At 32.8% G+C, this 24,483-nt stretch overlaps 1 protein-coding gene across 1 annotated transcript; it reads left to right on the top strand.

The window, feature by feature from the left end:
* The first annotated feature begins 22,088 nt into the window (after window positions 1-22,088).
* On the top strand, window positions 22,089-23,012 carry LOC113693059 (uncharacterized). Its single transcript, XM_072072044.1, has 2 exons — window positions 22,089-22,325; window positions 22,455-23,012. The coding sequence occupies exons 1-2, from the start codon at window positions 22,089-22,091 to the stop codon at window positions 23,010-23,012; spliced, it is 795 nt and encodes a 264-aa protein (XP_071928145.1).
* The last annotated feature ends 1,471 nt before the right edge of the window (window positions 23,013-24,483 follow it).

Raw genomic sequence — 24,483 nt, 5'->3', positions numbered from 1 at the left:
GTATATAACTAGTTTATTTTCTCAGAAAAATCAATAATTCTCCTAAAATTAAACTAATAAAAGTGATAGAATATTCCGTATGGTTTCTTTAAAGATACTTTTCTTTCTAGAGGGTAACTAAAATCAATTTAATTCAAACAAGTTTTCTGGCCGAACAAGTTTTCTATACCTTTCATTTAAAATTATTAAAATCTAGTGTTTTTAACAATTTTCCTCTAAAACAACTAGCCAGGAATAATTTTATGAAAAATTTAAAGTTTGGAAGTTAGTGCAATTATTTCTTAAAAGTAATAAAGCTAGTTTAAGCAAAGAAAAGAATCAACAAGTTAGCAAGGTTTTAAAAGAATCCCGACACTTGAATTTTAACATTATCGTATTATACTCAATTTCTATAGCTCGAGATTAGGACAAAATATTTCAATAAGGCTTGGTCAAAAGCACTCGAATTCACAGGACCAAAACGGACTTCACGATTCCAATTCATTTGCACATTATATTCCAAGGCACCAATATAGCAAAAACACAATTCAAACATCAATTTCACTAGGGTTTCATCAATCATTAGCCCTAGGTCTCAACAGATTCAATTCTAATCAGAATTAAACAAAGGAATTCCAAGATATCAAAACAATTCCAAATCACAATTCATGGACCTTCCAAGTACATTTCGGTCGAACCACTTAAACAATTTCACCAAGAATTTAACTCTTGTACAAATTACTCAAATGGCCAAGAGCTTCATCAATCATTAGCTCTTAGCATCCAACAATCATTCCTTACATCAAACAACCAGAAATTTAATTCAAAACATAAAAGAAAGTCACGGTTAGCTTAACTCATAAACACTCTAGAAATTCAGATTTTTCCCTTGTTTCGTCAACCAAGAAAAATTCCAGCAATGACAATTCAAGACGTCCATCAAATCCCCATCTTTCACTTGCTTGAAATACTAAACACATAGCTCATAATCTGTCCAACCTAAACCAAAACAAATAACACACAATTCCAGAAAAATAATCTCACCAAAAGCCTCAACTAATTCGGCCAGCAACCATATACAATTTCCAGCAATATTACTTCAAGCTTTAAGTAAAAATTCTATTCTTTCACTTGCTTAAAGCTCTAAGTACTGAAGGTACATTCAGTCCAGCGTACACCAAAGCAATTAACATCTAGTTTCAACGAATAACTCAACCAAAAGCCACAACTAATTCTATCATCAGCTAACTTCCACATTCGGCAATAAAACAGTTTGCTACACGGTAATTTCTTCACAATTTCCTTTAATTTCAACCCCAACTCAACATGCAAAAGGTGATTAGCAGGCTACAAGCTAATTTTAAGCATCCAGTATGAAAATACGTGTGATTTTTGTGGTAAGAGCTATTTTTGTGGTACTAGAAAATACGACAAATAGAATGATACGTGTGATTTGGGGACCATAACCCTATTTATAGGTAACATTCCTGTTATCCTTTGGAACCTAATTTCAGTCCATCATAGAAATAGGAGCTCTTAAGTCTCTACACATTAAAGACCCATATCCTATTAGATACATTAAATCCAAACCATATTTGATCACTTTAATTGGACTTAACCTTATTTGACAATTTGCACTATATAATTATTCACAAATAAATCCAACATTGGATTAAGGATTCAACAATCTCCCACTTGGAGTATATGTGTAACTTTATACTTATATTTTGCAATTAACTGTATGAGTTCAACTTTACTGTCATTACTACAATGTATCTGTAACCAATTCGGTCCATCAATCATACCAACATAAGATCAAAGCGGCCTTTGTTACAATTTCGTAACTCGACCCATCAATGGTCACATATATTGATATAATTAAACGACATGAATCATGATGTGGATGTGTAGCATGAAAATTTCATGTAATTTGATCATAACATGCCTATTTCCAACTGGTCCATTTTAAATTTTCATGAGATCAAATCATACCAGAATTAGAGTGTAAAATAAATTCAAACTTTATTTATGCATAAAATATCCTTAAATCATTAATAACCGAAAGGTATCATAAGAGCATCTAAAATAACACACTCCCACTAAAACTGTACATCGTTTAATAACATGACACCCATACGAGCAGTATGCTCATGAAATATTTTGGGTGGTAATCCCTTAGTAAGCGGATTCGCAATCATGGAATTTGTCCCAATATGCTCTATCAATAACTGTCCACTCTGTACTTTTTTTTTAATAGTCAGGAACTTGATATTTATGTGGTTAAATTTTGTCGAGTTCCTGTTATTATTGGAATATAGGACTGCTGACTTATTGTCACAAAATAATTTAATTGGTCTTTCAATACTATCCACTACACGTAATCTTGTGACGAAATTTCGCAGTCAAATTTCTTGATTGGACGCCTCATAACAAATTATAAACTCTACAACCATAGTAGAAGATGTTATGAGGGACTGTTTAGCACTCTTCCAGGATATGGCACCTCCAGCCAACAAGTAGATATAGACTGACGTTGACTTCATAGTATTTTGACATCCAGCATAATCGAAATTAGTATACTCAAGGATCTCTAACTCATCTGACTTCCGATACGTGAGCATGCAGTTTTTTATTTTCTGTAAATACCGTAAGACCCGTTTGGTTGCTTTCCAATGATCTAATCTAGGATTACTTAAATATTTACCGAACATTCCAGTAATGTACGCAATATCCGGACGCGTACATACTTGAGCATATATTAGACTCCCTACTGTTGATGCATAAGGAATCTTTTGCATCTCTTTTTTCTCAAAAGCATTCTTAGGACATTGCTCAAGACTAAATTTGTCTCCTTTAATCACCGGGGTGTCACCTAATTTACAATTTTGCATGCCATACCTTTTAAGAATCTTTTCGATATAACCCTTTTGTGATAGTTCTAAAATATCCCGAGAGCGATTCCGGTGTATCTGTATGCCTAACACAATAGATGCATCACCAAGATCTTTCATCTCAAAATTTTTAGTTAGAAATGTCTTGGTTTCATGCAATAGACGCATATCGTTACTGACAAGCAAAATGTCATCAACGTACAATACCAGAAAAATATACTTGCTCCCACAAAACTTATGGTATATATAATCATCTACTAAATTTATCTCAAAACCAAATGAAATGATCGCTTGATGAAATTTGAAATACCATTGTCGAGACGCTTGTTTGAACCCATAGATGGATTATTTAAGTTTGCAAACCATATTTTTTGGATCTTCTGATACAAAGTTTTCTGGTTGCACCATATAAATCTTTTCATTGACCATATAAATCGTTTCATCAATGTTACCACTGAGAAACGCTGTCTTTACATCCATATGATGTAACTTAAAATCGAAATGCGCCACTAATGTCATGATAATTCTAAAAGAGTCCTTTGAAGAGACTGGAGAGAAGGTTTCTTTATAGTCGATACCTTCTTTTTGTGTAAATTCCTTGGCTACAAGACGAGGTTTGTATCTTTCCACATTGCCTTTCGAATCTCTTTTGATTTTAAATATCCATTTACAACCAATGAATTTCACTTCTTCTGGCAATGGGACAAGATCCCAAATATCATTATTTTTCATGGATTTAATCTCCTCATTCATGGCATCGATCCACTTTTGAGAATTTAAACTTTCCATGGCTTGACGGAAGTTGATTGGATCATCTTCCATCAATCCAGAGTCATCTTAATGTTCTTGAAGAAAAATAATGTAATCAACTGGAATTACACTTCTCCTTTCTCTAGTGGATCTTCTTAATGGCACTAGTTCTTGGAGAAAAAGAGTTTGTTCTTCTATAACAGTTTGTTCTTCGAAATTGTCTTGATTTGTCATGTCATGATCAATTTCAGGAATAGGATCTTGAGCAAGATCAATGACACGTGAGAATATTAATATATTTCTCTTTAAAGACAATGTCTCTTACTGTATTTTCCCCCCAAACTCTACATCCTCAAAGAATCAGGCATTTCCTGTCTCAAAAATCGATTTAGTTGTGGGATCATATAACTTGTAACTTCTGGATCTTTCAGAGTATCCAATAAAATAACAACTAACTATTTTTTAATTCAATTTCTTTTCATTTGGCCTATAAGGTCTCGCCTCAACTGGACATCCCCAAACATGCAGATGCTTTAAACTGGGCTTTTTTCCTGTCCAAATCCCATAAGGGGTTTTGATAGTTGCTTTAGTTGGAACTCTGTTAAGAATATATGCTGCAGTCTTAAGTGCTTCTCCCCAGAGTGACTCTAGTAAAGTAGAATGCCATATCATACTCCTTGCCATATCTTCAAGCGTACTATTTCGTCTTTCAGTTACACCATTCATAGTGGGTGAACCCGGCATAGTATATTGTGGGATGATACCGCATTCCTCTAAATATTTAGCAAATGGTCCTGGACGTTGTTCACCTGAACCGTCATATCTACCATAATATTCACCACCATGGTCAGATCTGACACTTTTAATTCTTTTGTTGAATTGATTCTCAATTTCAGCCTTAAAATTTTTGAACACGTCCAGTGACTGTGACTTTTCTGAAATAAAATATATGTAGCCATATCTTGAAAAATCGTCCATGAACGTTGTAAAATATTGTTGACTATTCCAAGCAGATGTAGGAAATGGTCCACAAATATCTGTATGTATAAATTCTAAAACGTCTGAGGACCTATTGGTTTCAAATCTCCTTCTATTGATTTGTTTTCCCTTTATATAGTTGACACAATCATCAAAATCTGTAAAATTTAAAGGATCAAGAATTTCATTTGGCACGAGTCTTTCCATTCTCCATTTGGAGATATGTTCCAATCTCTTTTGCCATAATGCAGTTGAATTCTCATTGGTTAATTTTCTCTTTACTTCCCTAGTACTCAGATGTTGAAATTCATTAAATGAGACAATTGTATCAATTAAATATAGATTATCGTAGTGCATTAAAGAACCAGAACCAACCAATTTTGAATCATGAAACAATTCAAAATTTTCATTTTCAAATGAATAAAAATAATCAAATTTGTCCAAAGCAGAAATAGAAATTAAATTCTGTCGAAAAGACGGTACAACAAATGTTTCATTAAGATCCAAATAAAATCCGATTTTTAACAATAATCTAAAAAATCCCTATTGCCTCAACTTGAACTGTTTTGCCATTGCCCACGTAGATATATATTTAATTATCATTAGGCTTTCGGCAATTCAAGCAACCCTGCATAGACATACTGATGTGAGTTGTTGCACCAGAATCTAACCACCATTTGTGTCTAGGTACCGAAGTTAAATTAATCTCAGAATAAATCAAATTAAGAAGCATACCTTTTTTAGCACGCCAAGCGTGATAGTTGGTGCAATGTTTCTTTTTATGCCCTTCAACTCCACAGAAGAAACAATTATTCTATCCCTGATCATCTGATTTCTTTTATTGTTTCTTTTATGGTGCTGTACCTGCAGCTCCTTTTTCTTTCTTTCTCTTAAGTCCCTTGCTTTTATTATTAGTGGTTGACACCAGATGAGCACTTTCTGTCTGATCTTGCTTCAACCTTTTCTCTTCCTCTACACAGTGTGAGATGAGTTCATTTAGAAACCAAGTCTCCTTTTGACAATTGTAACTCACCTTAAACTGGTTAAATTGTATAGGAAGAGATATTAAAATCAAATGCACTAGTAACTCTTCAGAGAGTGTCAATTTAAGTGCATTTAATTCTGAAACAAGATGAGACATTTCCATAATATACTCTCTGATATTGCCTTTACCACTATATTTCATTGAAACTAAGCGTGTCAAGAGCGTACTAATTTCAGTTTTTTCGTTCTTGACAAATCTTTTTTCAATTTCCTGAAAGAACTCTTTAGCGGTTACTTTTGTTTCTGACATTGTTCTTCTGAATGCTTCTAGAATGGCCTTTTTAATGATCATTAGACACAAGCGATTTGATCTCTCCCACATTTCCTTATCCCTCTTTTCATCAGAGGTACTCTGATCTATAAGAGGTGGGGGAGAATCATCCCTTAACGTAAGGTCGAGATCCATTACTCCAAGTACTATCAAGAGATTTTCTTTCAAGAACTTGAAGTTTGTACCATTCAAGATAGGAATATTATTGATTTTGATAGTAATATTTGTAAGATCATTTGCAACTGAACAGAAAAAACATAAAATAATTAAAACTATGCTCACATAAACCAAATAATAATAAATTCAAATAATAGTAGCCCCATTTCAAGATACCAATATTCCATTAATATTTTATCTTTGGACAAAATATTAACTTCTAAGTAATATCTTGGCACAGTAATAAACACTGACAATAATAACATGTCAAAAATAAATTTTCTTTTGGGCCAATTTATAATTCACATGTAAAAGTCGAATAATTATCACATGTTTATTACCACAAGTGCACATGTAATCTTATTAAATATTGACCTTCCTTTGGGCCGATCAATATTCATAAAATCACAAGTACCCAACTAGTTATATTTTAAAATAAATTAATTTTCACAATATAGATCACTTTGGTGGCATATTGTTTCAATTAATTTATTCTAAAAAATATATAATCATACCAATATTCAAATTTAAAATTACACAAATTAAACAAAAATTTTGATCAAAGTCAACTCTGGTCAAAACGTGGTCAAACATGATCAAACCATTTAAATCTAGTCAAACCAGTCAATTGGATCAAGACTTATTGGACTAAAAGTCCATATCCATAATTGAACCAATTTTATTATTTAAGTCCCAAATTTTCTTGAAATCCATAATTACTTTATAAAAATTTATATTTAGTGGGCCTAATATATGAACTTTATAGGACTTAAATGTCTTATTAACTTTATTAGAGTTCACTTAAATTAAAGAAACTCTAATATCCTTAACATAAATATAACATATTGTTTCTCAAACAAGAACACAAGTCACGAGAGCTGTATAATCAAATTGCTTAAAAAAGGAACCCACGGTAAGCGAGACAATCCACTGGTCATCAGGTAAATAAGAGTAGTGCCTTTAACATATAAATCATATGGGTCCTACAATGACTTGTGCAATAACAGAATGGTACCCGTAACATGCCTTATGCAAACAATCATAGATATGAAAGCTTTATAAAGACTTGTCCATCATGGTGGGATCCACAGATTCATATGTAACAAAAGAATAGTAAATCATGAACGGCGAAACATGAAACCGAAACATATAACCAAGAGCTTTCTTGTTTAGCCGACAACCATATAACCAAAACCCAATTCGTGAGACATAATAATATATATATATAAATTATTGAATCCAAATTATTTCTCAATAATCAATCATATTTAGCTCTGATACCACTTGATAGGGTGGTTGCCTAAATTAAACCTTTGATGAAAACTATCATCTATTAAACCCAAAATCTATATGGCGATTATTAAGAAACAAATTAACAGTAAAATAGCGGAAGCGAACCTGGGTTCATATCGACAAACTGATATTTTGAATATCCAAAGATATTGGGGTGACCTTCCAGGTCAACACGTAATTATCAATCCTTGAGAGATCCCTTTAGTTTCTCTCTGGTATCTTTCCTGACGATGGGATATTAGGGAAGAGTTATTTTTGTGGTATTAGAAAATACGACAAATAGAATGATATGTGTGACCTGGGGACCATAACCCTATTTATAAGTAACATTCCTGTTATCCTTTGGAACCCAATTTCAGCCCATCATAGAAATAGGAGCCCTTAAGTCTCTACACATTAAAGACCCATATCCTATTAGATACATTAAGTCCAAACCATATTTGATCATTTTAATTGGATTTAACCTTATTTGACAGTTTGCACTACATAATTATTCACATATAAATCCAACGTTGGAATAAGGATCTAACAAAAGGTACTTAGACATATCTCTCATCATATCACACTATTAGTTGCAGCTCCAGTAATTGTTTTCTGTGTGAGATAATAAAGATAAAACTTTCTCACATTGACAGTGTTATACGGGCCTGGATGTACATTTCATGTACAAAATTTAGAATTTAAATTCATATTTTGGACATGTCTCGTGCATCAAGAGTCACAACTGTACACATCACCAGTACGAAAGATTGATTACTATGTAATTCAATCTCACAAAACCTAAAAAATACTATAACTAAAACACAAATAGTATTAAAATCTAGTTAAATGACATGATTTTAATTTATGAAACAGTTGTTAGACAACGTGAGAAAATATTGCTAGCTTGATTAACGATAATTCAGAGCCATAGGAATGCTTAAACCAAAGATAGAGAGAAAAATAATGGAAGATTGAGTTTTCAATCTTATCTATTTAATTACACACAGTCGCATAGTTTCTTTTATGTTTTTGGGTATAGTAAATGATTTTTCTTATGAAATGCTTAGGATTTGGACGAGGAGGCTGTGGCAGTGTTCCGAAGTCGGTGGAAAGGCATGGCGGACTACAAAGAGAAGGCGATGAGCAACACTGTGGAGGAGGTGCTGAGAATAGGAAGGAGTGGAGATTTTGAGCTAATTGTGGTGCGAAAAAGGAGGTGTTGCCCTCCAACTGGGCTTGCGGAGCTGGTTGAGCGGCAGCCAAAGCATGTGGAATTAGGACCCATCGGGGATTTATTAGCCTCATCAGACCAAGGGATAGTGTCTTCCACTCTTGTCATTCAACATCATGGTGACACAGCCCATGAAGAGGATGTCCTCCAATCAAAACTGTCGAATACTTAGACCACAAAAATGCAGCCCATCTGGTTTAATCAAGTTATTTATTTTTTTTCTAGTAGGGGAATGATGTGGAATGAGTTGCTCCGGATGCAGCGTCCCCATCTTAACAAATTATTTAGAGTCAAAATTAGGGTAGATTTTATGGTTTTATTGTTATTTTCATTTAGTTTTAGTAGAATTATTATAACTAGTATTTTGATCCGTGCTATGCACGGGGTTATATTTCAAATCAAAATAATATTTTATATATTTATATATTGTCGTACAAAATAATATATATATATATATGGACTAAAAATTTTAAAGAAGTGTATGCTTAATATTTAAAAAAAATTAATCTATAATGATTTACATGATAAAAGAATTGTTAACGCATTTAAGGAGAGGGTTAGGTTGAGTAGTAAGGTGAAAAGAGTTTTCTAAAAAAAAGTCAATTTATCAATATCCGACAAAACATATTATATTATACCCATATATCAAAACTTATAATATAAAAAAATAAATTACAACCAATTTATTTTCTTCCATTTTTAGAAAAAAAATCTTTCTCCTATCTTGTGCCCCTAAAATTGTTGATTGCATTTAGACTAGCATTTTTCATAAATTTTAACGTATATTTTTAAAAAAATTCTCCATAATATGTGTTGTTAGAGTTTTCAAAACTATTAAAAATCACCATCATTTTCCTCTTCTCTTATATGTCAGCTAGTCATCAGATGCCTCCTACGACTTTCATATCTTCTATCATGGTACCACCCTCTCTATTATTATTATTTTTTTGTCATTTCTGTCATATCCCTGTAAGCCCCTTTCTTCTTCTCTACCTTCTCCGCCCATCCTTGTAACTCATGTTTCTTCTTCAACCTTTCCTGCTACTTTCAACACCTCACCATTTTCTTCCCTCCCGCCTCCCTTTATACCTAACCTCTAAATTCATATCCCTGCGACCCAATATATTTAACTTTATCTATCATAATAAAAATATAAAATTGAAAATTAATTACAATGGTTGCAATTATTAGTATCTAAAAGTGGAAATGAAAAACTGATAATATCTATAATATCCTCAAGTACTACAATCAATATATATATATATTTAACATAGCAAATACATATTTACATATGAAGACAGCAATAAGAATACAGAAAATAATTAATGATACCAAAAGTTATCCTTAGTGTTTGGGTTTTGCACTCTTATTCAATTCTAATGTCAAATTTGGGCCAGATATATACAAATTAAGTAGTATTTTAGGGTTAAATGTTCTATATCTTTCTCTTAAACTATAATATTACTTTTTTAAAAATTTGTAGTAGAATTGGTGTTGTTATTATCATTATTTTTCTTATCAAAAATGAATATTTCAAAAAAAAATTTCCACGTTAAAAGGCTAGTAGTACTTTGTTTTTTATTTAGTGATTTCATAATTTGGATTTCATGAATGGTACCATTCTTGATTTTTTTAAATCCATGACATTATTTTCTTTTTGTTTTCTATTTAATTTTGCCCTTTTATTTATGATTACTAAGCTTAAAGATAAAATATTATCAGTTACTTTTTTACTTTTACTAAGTTTGGCAATATTTTCTTTTTATTTACCCTCCCACTAATAAACTTCAAACCAAATTCCTATATAAGCGGAGCCACTATTTTTTTAAATTAGAAAGGTATGGGGGCCACTTCTTACTTAAGAAAATGTTATTTGCACTCAATTTTTTATTATTTGCAATTCCACCATTTGTTTTATCATATAGTCTAATTAATGAAAATTATATGATCAAAATGATTATTGAAGTATGAATAACAAAAATGGATTGTAAATAATCTTACTTATTTAAATTAATAAGAAAGCATGAAAGGATGTTATATTTGTTATCTCTTCTTATGGTCTTATAGAAGTTTTAATTGTTGTAGAATCATAAATAACGCAAGGCAATCAGAAACGTGATGGGTTGAAGTTCAAATAGGATAACATGCACATTAACCAACAATTTGAAATGAAATGATTTTAAAAAGTAATCAAAAATTTCAAATGTGAATAGTAGATGTAAAAGTTGAGAGGAATATATTTTATAAATTAAATTAAATGTGAAATGCTAGAAAAATGGAATTGGTAGTGGGAATTGGTTATGGCATTAGAAGAGTAGAAACGGCAATATATGGCATTGGCAAATTCACAAATTCTTGATTGGAAGGGTTTTAATTGTAGTGGGAAGGTGTGTGTGGAGTGAAATTTAATTTGAGGGCTAATAAGGATAACAACATGGAGTGGAAAGAGAACTTGCGTAATCTTATGATGGAATTTGAAGAGTTTTAATGTAAGTGAAATTCTGGATTGGAAGAGTTTTAATTGTAGTGGGAAGATGTGTGAGGAGTGTTAATTGGAGTAAGATGTGTAAGGAGTGTTAGTTGGAGTTAACTTCTTGTTTGAGGGAAACGTGGGGGTGTAATGTGCCCATGATGTTTTTTACGAAATAAATTAAATGTAGAATGCGAGAAAAATAGAGTTGAGAGTGGGAAGGTTTGTGAAGGTTTGTTGCTAAAAATCCCTTCTCAAATTTATATAGATATAGATTATTGTTGGCGACGAGAGAGTATGAAAAGGGGAAGAAGAAGAAAGCACCGCGACAAGACTTCAGAAGTCTGGCACTATAAACGGCTTCATCACCGGCGCCGGACTTCACATCAGAAGACATCCTGCCTAATGGCCGGCACTGAACATCGTCAAATAGCAGTTTTCTATTTTGAGTTTTTTTCCTATTTTTTTATTATTTCGTTTTGTATTCTAATTAGATGTGTAGAAGTTTCTTAGCTATCTAACTTGCTAGACTAGTACTTCTAGCCTATAAATAGGAATATCTAGAGTCTATTTAATTATTAATTCTTTATCAATTAGTAATGAAACTTTGATTGATTATTCCAATTTTGAGAGTTTTTTCTAGTTGTCCTCGAATCTTTGATTCGTGTTTTGGGTTAGAACATGATTCTTTCTCTTTGTTCCTACTATAGATTTCATTCAGGGTTATTATCACTTTACCTCTTTAAACTATATCACTACGATTAGTTTACTTCCTAATATTATCTTTTAGTCATTTCACCCCTATAAGTAATTCAACCCAACATATTAAGAAATTTTGGACAAAAACACTCCTTTATTCATTATTGTTATCACTTTATTCCTTGAAATTATAGAGATACAATCACTTTAATTTCTAACATTATTTTGTAGGCATTTATCTCATCGTTAATCTAATTGGTATCGTCAAAATTTTTTTAAATATATTTACCCCTTTTTATATATAATTAAAAATAAAAAAGTTAGAATGGTTATTATTTTTTTTCACCTTAAGAGATCAAAAAATATAAAAATAAAAAGATTTTCTCAAATTTCTTTTTTCACACTTATTAATACTAGGAAAAGAAAATGAGATAGGAAAGAAGGAGACAAAAAATTAGATTTTGCAAAAAAAGAAAATAAAGAAGAGTCTAACATTATCGTATTACTTTAAGGTTGTTGCTAATAGGATTGAAATTTGGCGGTAAACAAAAAAGTCGAATAATTTTTAAATAATAAAAGTATTTAATTCTTTCTTATTTTTTTTATAAAAAGAATTGAGCTATTTCTCTTTCTCTCCCCTTCTCCCTCCCCCTCCCCACCTTTCTTTTTTTTTTTTTCAATATTAATAAGATTGTCTGTAAGGATCGAAAATAACCAAGTGGAAGAGATAAACAATGTACAGATCACAAACGTAACAATAAGTAAATAGAAAAGAAAGAATTGCAAACCAATTAACTACCCAACTCCTCTTGAGCTTGTAGATTAATTCAAATAAGCTTCTTCAAATTGATGAATTACAATCACTCTTGCGTACAAAGGAAGGTTCACCTCCTCCTTGCCCCGAACACCACTCGGTTAAACCAGGAAGTTTTACTATCCCTCAGGACAATCCTCACAGAGCTACACTCATGAAGTATTCACTCACAAATGAAAAGCTTACAATAAACCTCACATCACTAAGACTACAAATCTTCTTTGAAGAGTATTTTCTCACTAAAATCACTCTAGATCTTTTGTATCTTCAGTGTGCAAAAGTTGTTTGAAGTATCTGACCAACCACTATTTATATAGGACCAAGAAGGTGCCTTATTAATGCTTCAAACGGATAGAAAGTAGCTGAAGAGTCAACTAGTCGTTGGAGTATCGGACGTCCGGTAGTCCTGTTTTTTGCGTTTGACAGTAGGCAGTGAGATAAAGAGTTTTTCTTCAATTCTTTCGGACGTCCGGTAGGCTGATTTTCTGCGTCCGAAGTGTGACAGCCCCACCTCCCCCTAAGGCGAACCAGAGGGTTCGGCGGACCGCCTGCCCAACTCTCGCCGGGACTCAGTCGTTCACTACATTCCTCAAATAAATTACAATATAAACCTCAAATATTACATCAAATTTCCCAAGAATTACATGTCATAAGCGAAGCGGAAACAATTCTCAACTATACATAAAATGATTCCAAATCCAAAACTGTACAAGATATATGCCATCCAGTCACGTGAATAAGTACTACAAGCCTTCCTTCGCCACGAGCCCTGTGGAGGGGAATAAAATATTTTTGGGGTGAGCTAGAAGCTCAGTGAGTAACCAATAAAATTAGTAATCAAATATATTTCACAATAATGCATTTCGATGATGTTATGATTCCAAGATCAAATGTACGTATTTTTGCTCTCGTGAGCCAGTGAAATCATTGCACTTAAACACCCAACGCTCAAATAGATCACTTTACGTTAAACAATAAGGGGGAGCAACGTTGGTGCTCCAGATCATGTCATGAACAATAAACAGCGTGGAGACGTTGGTGTTCAGCTCAAGATTCCCCAAGAACTCATTGAAGCCAAATCATGTCATGAACCCACATGCAAGCACGCATGATATGCAATCGAGCACATAATGCAAGAAACATTTCACAAGTACTTTGGAAATAGTTTAAGGTCACTCACCTTCACGACTCAGAAACCATCCATCATATATCATTACCTTGCCTGAGTCCAAGCCCTAAATCACAAATTCAAATCAATCATACATGCTCAAAGTTCGGACAGTATTTCCCCATAAATGCTTCATTTCCAACCTACAATATATTACCAATCACACATACGGTTAATAAGCAATAAAATATATCCAATTAGACCACAATATCCCTCAATAAAAGCTAATTAGAAGCTTAAGAGCCACCATTAGAAAAACCCCCAATTAAACCCTAGAAACCGGAATTTATTCCCTCAAGCGTAACTTTTCCGCAACGATCGCAGTTAACGTATAAAAGTTCCGTTTAACACCTTTTGGTACAATATCCATAAGTGAAGCTACCCTTATCGGATTGGAATGAAATTTATACCATTTCGAAGCTAAGACAAGGACCTACAACTTTCATGAAAACCACTCAGTCCAGTTCTCACCCTAACTAGGTCAAATTTACCAAAACAACTCCAGATTTTCCAGTTCGAAACTCACTGTGAAATTCAACTAGCAGTCCTGATTCATTCACTCATATCTCAGCACACACAACTCCAATTCAGGTAATTCCAAGGCCATTTGAAAGATAAGATACAAGGCTATAATTCTTAAGAAAACATCATTAACCAAATCAGTAGTATTCCTGGTCAAACTAACCACTTACAGAGGCTGATTTTCATTTTCGGACAAAAATAGGGCATCAGGGGTATTTCGGTCTTTTCACAGGCTACGTTACTTTGATTAAGCTGAAATTTTGTAGGTAACTATAAAACATCATTCTATATAACTTTCATGTTTTGTGCTAAGGCTAGTTCGGCCTCTAACAAGGTGAAATAGAACCGGACAGAAGCAGGACAGGTTATCATCCAAGCTGGAATTCATGTATTCAAGTGCTAATCCTCCACAAAACAACATCTAAAACAACTAAAAACCACTAATAAGCAATGAATTGAAGTAAAGAGGATGTTCTTGGCAAAATACCTTAAAACCACAAGAAAGGTAGGAGCTTAATCTTTCCTCCTCCAAAACAACTCCACCAATACCTTTAACCTTCCCTAATGATCACTTGTATGGTGTAATTTGTGATTTGGTTGGTTGAAACTCAAGATTTGGACAAGAATTGAAGTAACAAGATGAAGGTTTTCCTCTCTTTTCTCTCTACATGTCTCAGTCAAGAGGGGTAAAGAAATGAGAAAATGTTGGTCAAAATTGGAGTTTAGGAAAGTTAAATAAAAGTTAGGCAAGTCAACTTCCAATCGGATCGCGACACTTGGCCCTTCTTAAGTTTATTCTTATCCCTTTGTCTCTCCAAGATTAACCATCTAAGTAACCTCTAATTATCTCTTAGCACCTTGTAAAATAATATCACTTAATACGAAACTCTAACGAGTTGTCAAAAATATATCGCATTTACCGTACTAGCGGGTCCCACGCCCATAATACACTTCAAATTTAACGTGGACTAACTCGTATCAAGAAAATGATTTGAAAACTATATTCCCTTATAAAAATGTATAGGAAATTAATATATTGAAGAAAGGCATAAAATTATAGACAAGGAAACAAAATAATGTCTAGAAAATATATAAAAATTTTCGGGTTCTCAAACTCATTCTTTCGGGGCGTCACACGAAGGTATGATGTAAAACTGGGAATTCTTCTTCAATTCGTTAGGACGTCCGGTAGGCTGATTTTCTGCGTCCGAAGATACTCAATGGTTGTCGGACGGCCGATGCAGTCTTTTTGTGCATCCGACAGTTTCAGCATACTTTGTCCCTTTCAAATGTGCTTAATCTTTGAACCTGATTTGTTTCATTTATAAAAAGGCCTTTGAGGAGATGTTAGTAACATCCATTTGTTTTGTAATCATCAAAAGTTTGGGACCAAGGCCAACATTCTCCCCCTTTTTGATGATGACAAAACAATAGATGGAAGAAAGAAAAAGATTGAGCATAAGAGCATAAGCTCCCCCCTCACTCATTGCATCCAAACTTATAATTTCAGAAAAACTCCCCCTTACACATAGCATCCATCTCTCCCCCTTTTTGTCATCATAAGATGAGAGTAAAAAATCAACTATCATAATCCAGTAACAATAACAGAGTATAAAAACAGAAAAATGACAGCAATCACCAACATATCACAGAGAATTTGATATCAAAAGAAGTATCAACATATGACAGAGAGTTTTGACAAAGCAAATCATCATTAAATCAGAATTGTTCTTTTCTCTCCCCCCTTTTTGACATCATACAAATTCAGTAATATCTAAAAACATCAAGGAAAACTCAGTTCAAAGCATCAGAAACATCAAAAGAGAATTAAAAAAAAGCATTATGAGCAAAATTCTCACCAATCTTACCAATATCTCCTACTTGTTAGAGCTAGTATCATGTCTAACTATCCACATACATTTCATGTCTCTTCTCATGTTTTTTCTTACATAGCAATCACTTTTCATGTGACCCTTTTGACAACAAAAATTACACATAACCGAAGAATTATTTATATGAACAAATTTAACAAATCTAACTTGCCTTTTTTTGTAAATGGCAAAATCATTTGTAACAGAATTTATCTTCTTCTCATAAGTGTCAAAATGAGGTTTTGCTCCATTTTCTTGAAAGCAGATTTGTTTCTTATATTGGAGTGACTTATTTAAATTATCCATTCTTCTTTTCAGATCACCTTGTTCCTCTTTGAACATTTCACAAAACCTTATTTTTCTATCAAGTTTATTTTGTAAAGCAATCTCATTCTTTTTCAAGAAATCATTTTCAGTTTTCAGCTTCTTGTTTTCTTGAAAAATGCGTGTATTGTCCTGAAGAAGAAAACTAATTTTGTGTTTCAATTCCTTATTTCTAACACAAGATTCTTTCAAACTATCATGCAATTTTATAATAAAAGATTCAAGATCATCATCACTTTCATCATCACTTTCAAATTGAGAGTTAGAAGATGTTACCTCATCATCTCCAATGGCCATAAAAGCCAATTGAGCAGATTCTTCTTCCTCTTCAACTTCACCTTCTGAGTTGCAGTCATTCCAAGTGATATGGAAGTTGTTAAACTTTGGTTTTCGTTCAATTTTTTCTTCTTTCTTTTTCTTCATTGGACACTCGCTCGCACAGTGTCCAGGTTGGCCGCACTCGAAACATTTGTCTGTTTGCTTCTTATTGAACTCTTGCTTCATTTTGTTTCTTGAGTTGTTAAACTGATTTGGGAATGAATTGCTAGGTCCTCCTTTTCTGAATCTTCTCTTGTTGAGAATTCTCTTGAAATTTTTCGTGATGAGTGCAATATCACTGTCATCACCTTCCATGTCATCTTCATCTAAGGAGCCTGAATCATCTTCATCATGAGATGTCTTTAGAGCAATGTTCATTCTTACTATCGCATCCTCTTTCTCTTGCATTTTGGACTTAAGTTTCAACTCATAAGAGGTTAGAGAATTAATAAGAGATTCAATAGATAAGGAATTTAGATCTTTAGCTTCTTCAATGGCAGTAACTTTGCTCTCCCAATTCTTGGATAAAGCATTTAGAATTTTTTTATTTTTCTCACCTAGAGAGTATTCCTTTTCCAACACATCTAAATCCTTAATAAGATCGTTGAATCTACAATACATCTCATCAATATTTTTATGAGGTTCCATCTTGAACGATTCATACTTGGTAACCAGAATAGATTTCTTTTGTTCTCTAACATTCTCACTTCCTTCATGAATTTCTCGCAGTTTGTCCCAAATTTCTTTAGCTGACTTACATCCCTTGACTCTAATAGATTCATTTGAGTCTAAAGTACAATATAATACATTCATGGCCTTTGCATTTAAGGTGAGATGAATTCTATCTGCAGCAGTCAGTTCACTTCTTATTTTTGGTCTAGATCTATGAGTATTTTCATCTATAACAGAGGCATCATATGGACCTTCACTAATAATAAACCACAATTCAATATCAATAGATTGCAAAAAGATAATCATTATTTCTTTCCAACTCACATAATTTAACCCATTAAGCATAGGTGGTCTAATGACAGAATGTCCTTCAAAAAACATGACATTATTGGTTGTCATTGTTACTCCAAAGCCGATTAAGCTTAATCTCTAGGAGACCAAGCTCTGATACCAATTGTAAGGATCGAAGACAACCAAGTGGAAGAGATAAACAGTGTACAGATCACAAACGTAACAATAAGTAAATAGAAAGGAAAGAATTGTAAACCAATTAACTACCCAACTCCTCTTGAGCTTGTAGATTAATTCAAATAAACTTCTTCAAGTTGATGAATTACAATCACTCTTGCGTACAAAGGAAGGTTCACCTCCTCCTTGCCCCGAACACCACTCGGTTAAGCCAGGAAGTTTTACTATCCCTCAAGACAACCCTCACAGAGCTATACTCATGAAGTATTCACTCACAAATGAAAAGTTTACAATGAACCTCACACCACTAAAACTACAAATCTTCTTTGAAAAGTATTTTCTCACTAAAATCACTCTAGATCTTTTGTATCTTCAGTGTGCAAAAGTTGTTTGAAGTATCTGACCAACCACTATTTATATAGGACCAAGAAAGTGCCTTATTAATGCTTCCAACGGATAGAAAGTAGCTGAAGAGTCAACTAGTTGTTGGAGTATCGGACGTCCGTGGTCCTGTTTTTTGCGTCCGATAGCAGGCAGTGAGATAAAGAGTTTTTCTTCAATTCTTTCGGACGTCCGGTAGGCTGATTTTCTGTGTCCGAAGGTATGATGTAAAACTGGGAATTCTTCTTCAATTCGTTAGGACGTCCGGTAGGCTGATTTTCTGCGTCCGAAGATACTCAATGGTTGTCGGACGGCTGATGCAGTCTTTTTGTGCGTCCGACAGTTTCAGCATACTTTGTCCCTTTCAAATGTGCTTAATCTTTGAACCTGATTTGTTTCATTTCTGAAAAGGCCTTTGAGGAGATGTTAGTAACATCCATTTGTTTTGTAATCATCAAAAGTTAAGGACCAATGCCAACATTGTCAAAAAGAAAGAGATTAGCACTTTGACTTTTTTCCTTGATACTAAAATAGAGAAGAGCCTCTCTAAATTTTTTATTATTTTTATTATACAAAGAGGAGGGTACTTTCTTCTAAAGTTCTTTAACTTGCTAAGTTAGTTTAATGGTGGAATGAATTGCTTAAAAAATAACTTTATGGGGTAAATTGATAATGAGATTATAGTTTATGGGGGCAAAGTGATAATAATTTTAGGAGCTAAACATGTCATTTCACTTTAATTCCGTTAAATTTGATCATAGTCTTGAGGATAAATTTACTAAAAGGTAATGTTAAGAGGGAAATTGACAGGGGCACCGAACGTTAAGGGGATAAAGTGATAATAACCCTTTTATTCATGAAATAAATCCTATTTACATGCTTCCACTATGGTATTAGGAAAGATGAGATTTAAGAAATAGCGAAGGGACAGAAGGATTAGAACCCATGATCTCTATTTTTAAAAAAAAATTCTTAATAGGAGAGGTGGTGTGATTTAAGAAACGAAGAGGGAGAAAAGCAATTTGAACCTAGGACTTCTGCACCTTGAGATCTCAACCTTTCGATTAATAAACAAACCATGAAATTTTACATAATCCAAATTGTTAGTTTTCCAACCAGATGTACGCTAATGCATATTGACAACATTCTGAAATTAAAAGAGCACATCTTCACAGGATTTTTTTGCATGATAATAGCATTAGCTTCCCTTTTAAGTAGTTCTAGTAAAGTTTCAAATTTCCAGTAGTTTAAAATATAAACCAAACTATTTAATATTTGAATTAAACTTAGCTCGATAAGAGTTTGTTCAAGTTTGGTTCACCAACTAATCAAGTTAAATATGAACAAAATTTTGTGTGCACTAAATCTTCAAGTTTGGATTGAGTTTGGCTCATTCATCATAAAATTTAAAATTTACATGTTAAAATTTTAAGCTAGTTGAGCTTGAATCAAGTTAATCTCTACAGAATCTCATTTAAATTTGACTCAATAAATAAATAGGAGAAGTTTGAACACAATATCAACTAGTGTGAATACCCGTGCTATGCACAGTACTAACATTATTGAAAAAATGAAAATAAAAGGGTGAATTAAAAAAGGTTAAAAAATTGTAACAACACAATTAAAATATAATATCTGTCTAACAATAGTTTGAAATATGATAGAATGTGTATATTATTCAAAAATTACCTTTTTTTGAAAGATAGATCTTGAAAAAATAATAGAAATTTATATTAGAAAATGAATGATATATGAATAAAAATGAATGTAATTAAATGTTGTTAAAATGAAATACTTACAAATATTATGTATTCGATTTGATAATCTTGTATGAAAGTGCGAACACTCTTCACACCGATCAACTTTTAGTACGAAAGTTAAAATTGGTAATTTAATTAATTCTGTTAAATTTTGTGGAATGCGTACTACAAATGAAAATGCACGATCTTTGCATGAATTGATTCGTTGGTTGAACAACCTATCACCATTGTCCTGAGAATTGAGTACGTGCGAAATTCAAAATTAGTGTATTGTTTTTACATAGTTTATAAATAGCATTATAAAAAATAAACATATATCAAGAAATTCTACCTTCCTTTGTAATTCTCAAAATAAGAAACATCACAACCAAATACAAATCGTGCATGTTTGTCATGTAGATTAAGATGCATGTTACCATTGAAATCTTTGATTTGTATGTTTATATTGTACCTGTTTGACAAATAAAATGTTATATACAATACAGAAATATTTGTTGAAATTAAAGGTACATGAAATTAATTACCTAACAACAGTGTCGACCACGTCATTACATTACATACACACTGTTTTTGAAAAATGACCTTCACATAGTTGTCCACAATTTTTGCATAACTCATAGAACATGTTTTCTATGTTAATGCTCTGAATGTAAGCAAGTATTCAAAAATATTTAATCTAGTAAGAATGAACGAAGGTATATGTAATAATTATAAATTTAAAAAATTTATGCAGTAATTAAATTAAATAAAGTAAGTTTACCATATGCATGATTGTATATTCGGATATCCATATTCTCTTTGAATTTGCTATCAACAATGCTTGTGATGTTGTAAAATTGTTTGACCTCAACCACGTAACTAACTTTCGAGCACATGTATTATTTTCAAACCTACAATTTTTTGAAATACATGTTGATAAAAGTATGAAACAACATTAAAAGTTTGATATAGTGTTACTGATGGAACTCACCAACTGCGCAAGTATCAAGCAAAATCTAAATTGTGATTGATATTGAATTTGCTAGTTTCAATTGTACAAAGTGATAGTCCTGCATAGTATGGTTATATTCGCTAAAAAACTATTCAAATTATATAGAGTATAAGTAAAAGTATTTGATTTACCTCTGAAATTTCGTACACAAATACCACATGCTAGTAAAATATTATTTTTTGTAGCAGACTGATATTATAGGATTTGTAGTATATTCAATAACTTGATACTCAAATCACCGATGAGGCAACGTTTGCCTAAATAAGTTTTACAGTGTCCTAACTCCTTGCAAAAAAAAAGCGCTAAATAGTCCTAATTGGCATTGCAAGTTACGGCAACGTGCTAGTGGCATCTAGGCCTAATTTTTTTTTTTTGTCAAAATCTAGTCCTAATTGGTTCTGCTGTTTTTTGATAATGTTGTATGCTTCCGAATTAAAATTGTATTAAAATAGCATGTAAATGATGTTATGAAACAACTAAAATGTGGATGTCCCTTTGTATTCCCAAGAGGATTAATTCATGATTTATGGCTATATTATGTATAGAAGTTACAATCCATAAATCTATTCATGTAGTGGAGAAACCGTTTCATAGGTTTCTTCATATTATTGTAGTAGTGGGTGTTCAATAGAATTGATGTACCTTTAATCTTGTAGTACCTATATATAGAGGTACATTGACACCCTTTGAGATGACTTTTGTATCTTATTGGAATATAAGAATATCACTCTCTATTTCTCTACTTCTTTCTCCAATATTTCACTTGATATTATAGTAGCTTATTTTATTAGTTTTATAAGACGTTATCAGCACGAAATCTCTACTTTTGAGCAAAAGGTGAAAACGGAGGCTCTACCTTGAACAAAGGTGAAGCACAAGATTTTGTCAAAATTCTGCCCATATTTCTTCAAGAAAATTCTAAGGTAAATTTCTAACTCAAAAACTTATTTCAATTTCTTATGGCTAATCTTACAAAACAAGAGTTCGTACCTCTTGATATTTCTGGAAAAAATTATTTATCATGGGTATTAGATGTTGAAATTCATCTTGAGGTAATGGGTTTTGGTAATACTATTGTGGAAAAAAATGAATCCTCAAGCCAAGACCGCGCCAAAGCTATGATTTTCCTTCGTCATCATTTAGATGAAGGATTAAAAATAGAGTATCTTACTATTAAAGATCCTCTTGTCCTTTGGCTAGATTTGAAAGAAAGATTCGACCACCTGAAGTTGGTCGTTCTTCCAAAAGCCCGATATGATTGGCTTCACTTACGGCTGCAAGATTTTAAATCTGTCAACGAATATAATTCAGCCATGTTCTGAATCACTTCTCAATTATCATTATGTGGCGAAAAAGTCACTGATGAAGATATGTTAGAGAAAACATTTTCTACTTTACATGTCTCTAACATGCTCCTGTAGCAGCAATATCGAGAGAAGGGATTTAAAAAATATTCTGAACTTATCGCATGTCTTCTCTTGGCTGAACAAAACAATGAATTATTGCTGAAAAATCATGAGTCCCGACCAACTGGTGCAAGTCCATTTCCTGAAGCGAATACGACCCAATTTCAAAATTCTGGTCGAGGTCGTGGACGTGGCCGTAGAGGTGGCCGTGGCCGTGGACGTGATCGTAGTAAATTTGTGCCTCCTGAAAATTTTAACCGTGGCAAACAACAAAATGTTTCTCAAAAGAGGAAAAATAACTACGATCAGAAAAATGGAGAAAAGAAAGTTTATGAAGAAAAATGCTACCGATGTGGTATGGAAGGTCATTGGTCCCGTACCTGTCGTACGGCTGAACATCTTGTTGACCTCTATCAAGCATCATTGAAAACGAAAGACAAAGGTGTTGAGACAAATTTCATTGATCAAAAGAATGATTATGATGATGGTGATGATGTTGAGACAAATTTCATCGATGTAGCTGATTTTTTTGAGCATCCTGAAGATGTCAACAAATATCCCATGATTATTTAGATATTTTTATGATGCTTTATATCTTTCATGTAATTTCCTTTCCATTGAATATTTATTTTCGCATCTTTATTAATATTTATTTTTATTTGAAATTTTCTTCTTGAAGAATAAATGGATGTCAAATATTTGGGATTAAATAATGGTGATGATAATATTTGTCTTATTGATAGTGCTACTACGCACACCATATTGAAAATAAAAAATATTTTTCTTATTTGAAAATGGGAGAAACAAACGTTAATACCATTAGTGGTAGTACAAAATTGATTGAAGGCTCCGGAAGAGCCACTATGAAGGGACTAAAATTATTGTAAATAATGCACTATTCTCTCCCAAGTCTCGAAGAAACTTATTGAGTTTTAAAGATATCCGCGAAAATAGATATCATATCGAGACAATGACTGAGACAAATGGTGAATTTTTATTAATCACAAGTATCATTTCTGGAAAAAAATGCGTAGTAGAAAAATTACCTTCTTTTTCTTCTGGGTTATATTATACACAAATTAGTGCAATTGAAATTCATCACCTAGTAGACCAGAAGTCTACTCTTCTTAATGATTTTATGGTTTGACATGATCGTCTCGGACATCCCGGATCTATAATGATGAGACGAATAATTGAGAATTCACATGGCCACTCATTGAAAAATCAAAAAGTATTAACAGCCAATGAATTCTCTTGTGTTGCTTGTTCTCAAGGAAAATTAATTATTAGACCATCACAAGTTAAAGTTGGGACTGAATCCCCTGCATTTCTAGAACGAATTCATGGTGATATATGTGGGCCTTAAATTGCGAGCACAATTTTCAGATTACCCAATAAAGAAAATTTGTCTAGATAATGCTGGTGAATATTCGTCACATGCTTTTGACGATTATTGTATGTCTATTGGAATAACTGTTGAACATCCTGTAGCTTATGTTCACACACAAAATGGTCTAGCCGAATCACTTATTAAACGGCTACAATTAATTGCTAGACCATTGTTGATGAGGTCTAAACTTCCTTCATTTGCTTGGGGACATGCTATTTTACATGCAGCAATATTTGTGAGAATTATGCCGACAAGTTATCATATTTATTCTCCCCTACAATTAACTTTTGGTTATGCGCCCAATATTTCTCATTTACGAATATTTGGTTGTGTGGTGTATGTCCCAATTGCACCGCCCCAATGTCGTAAATTAGGCCCCCAAAGAAGATTGGGGATATATGTCGGATATGAATCGCCTTCAATCATTAAGTATATGGAACCATTAACAGGTGATTTATTTACTGTGAAATTTACAGATTGCCATTTTGATGAATCACATTTTCCGACATTAGGAGGAGATAAAAATCAACCTAAAAAGGAAATTACTTGGAAAAAATCGTTGAATTTCCTTGATTCTCGCACTAAAGAATGTGAACTAGAAGTTCAAAGGATTATACATTTGTAAAAAATTGTAAATCAATTACCGGATGCATT

The sequence above is a fragment of the Coffea arabica genome, chromosome 11e (assembly GCF_036785885.1).
Source record: "Coffea arabica cultivar ET-39 chromosome 11e, Coffea Arabica ET-39 HiFi, whole genome shotgun sequence".
NCBI classification, from domain to species: Eukaryota; Viridiplantae; Streptophyta; class Magnoliopsida; order Gentianales; family Rubiaceae; genus Coffea; species Coffea arabica.
The sequence above is the reverse complement of the archived record's forward strand: the minus strand, read 5'-3'. Positions and strand labels throughout refer to the sequence as shown.

What these genes read in the sequence shown, in the direction of transcription:
- LOC113693059 (XM_072072044.1), top strand. Translation starts at nt 22,089, where the DNA reads ATGGGTTTTGGTAATACTATTGTGGAAAAAAATGAATCCTCAAGCCAA. An exon ending in GGCTGCAAGATTTTAAATCT is followed by an intron (nt 22,326 to 22,454) that starts GTCAACGAATAT and finishes ATGCTCCTGTAG; the next exon opens with CAGCAATATCGAGAGAAGGG.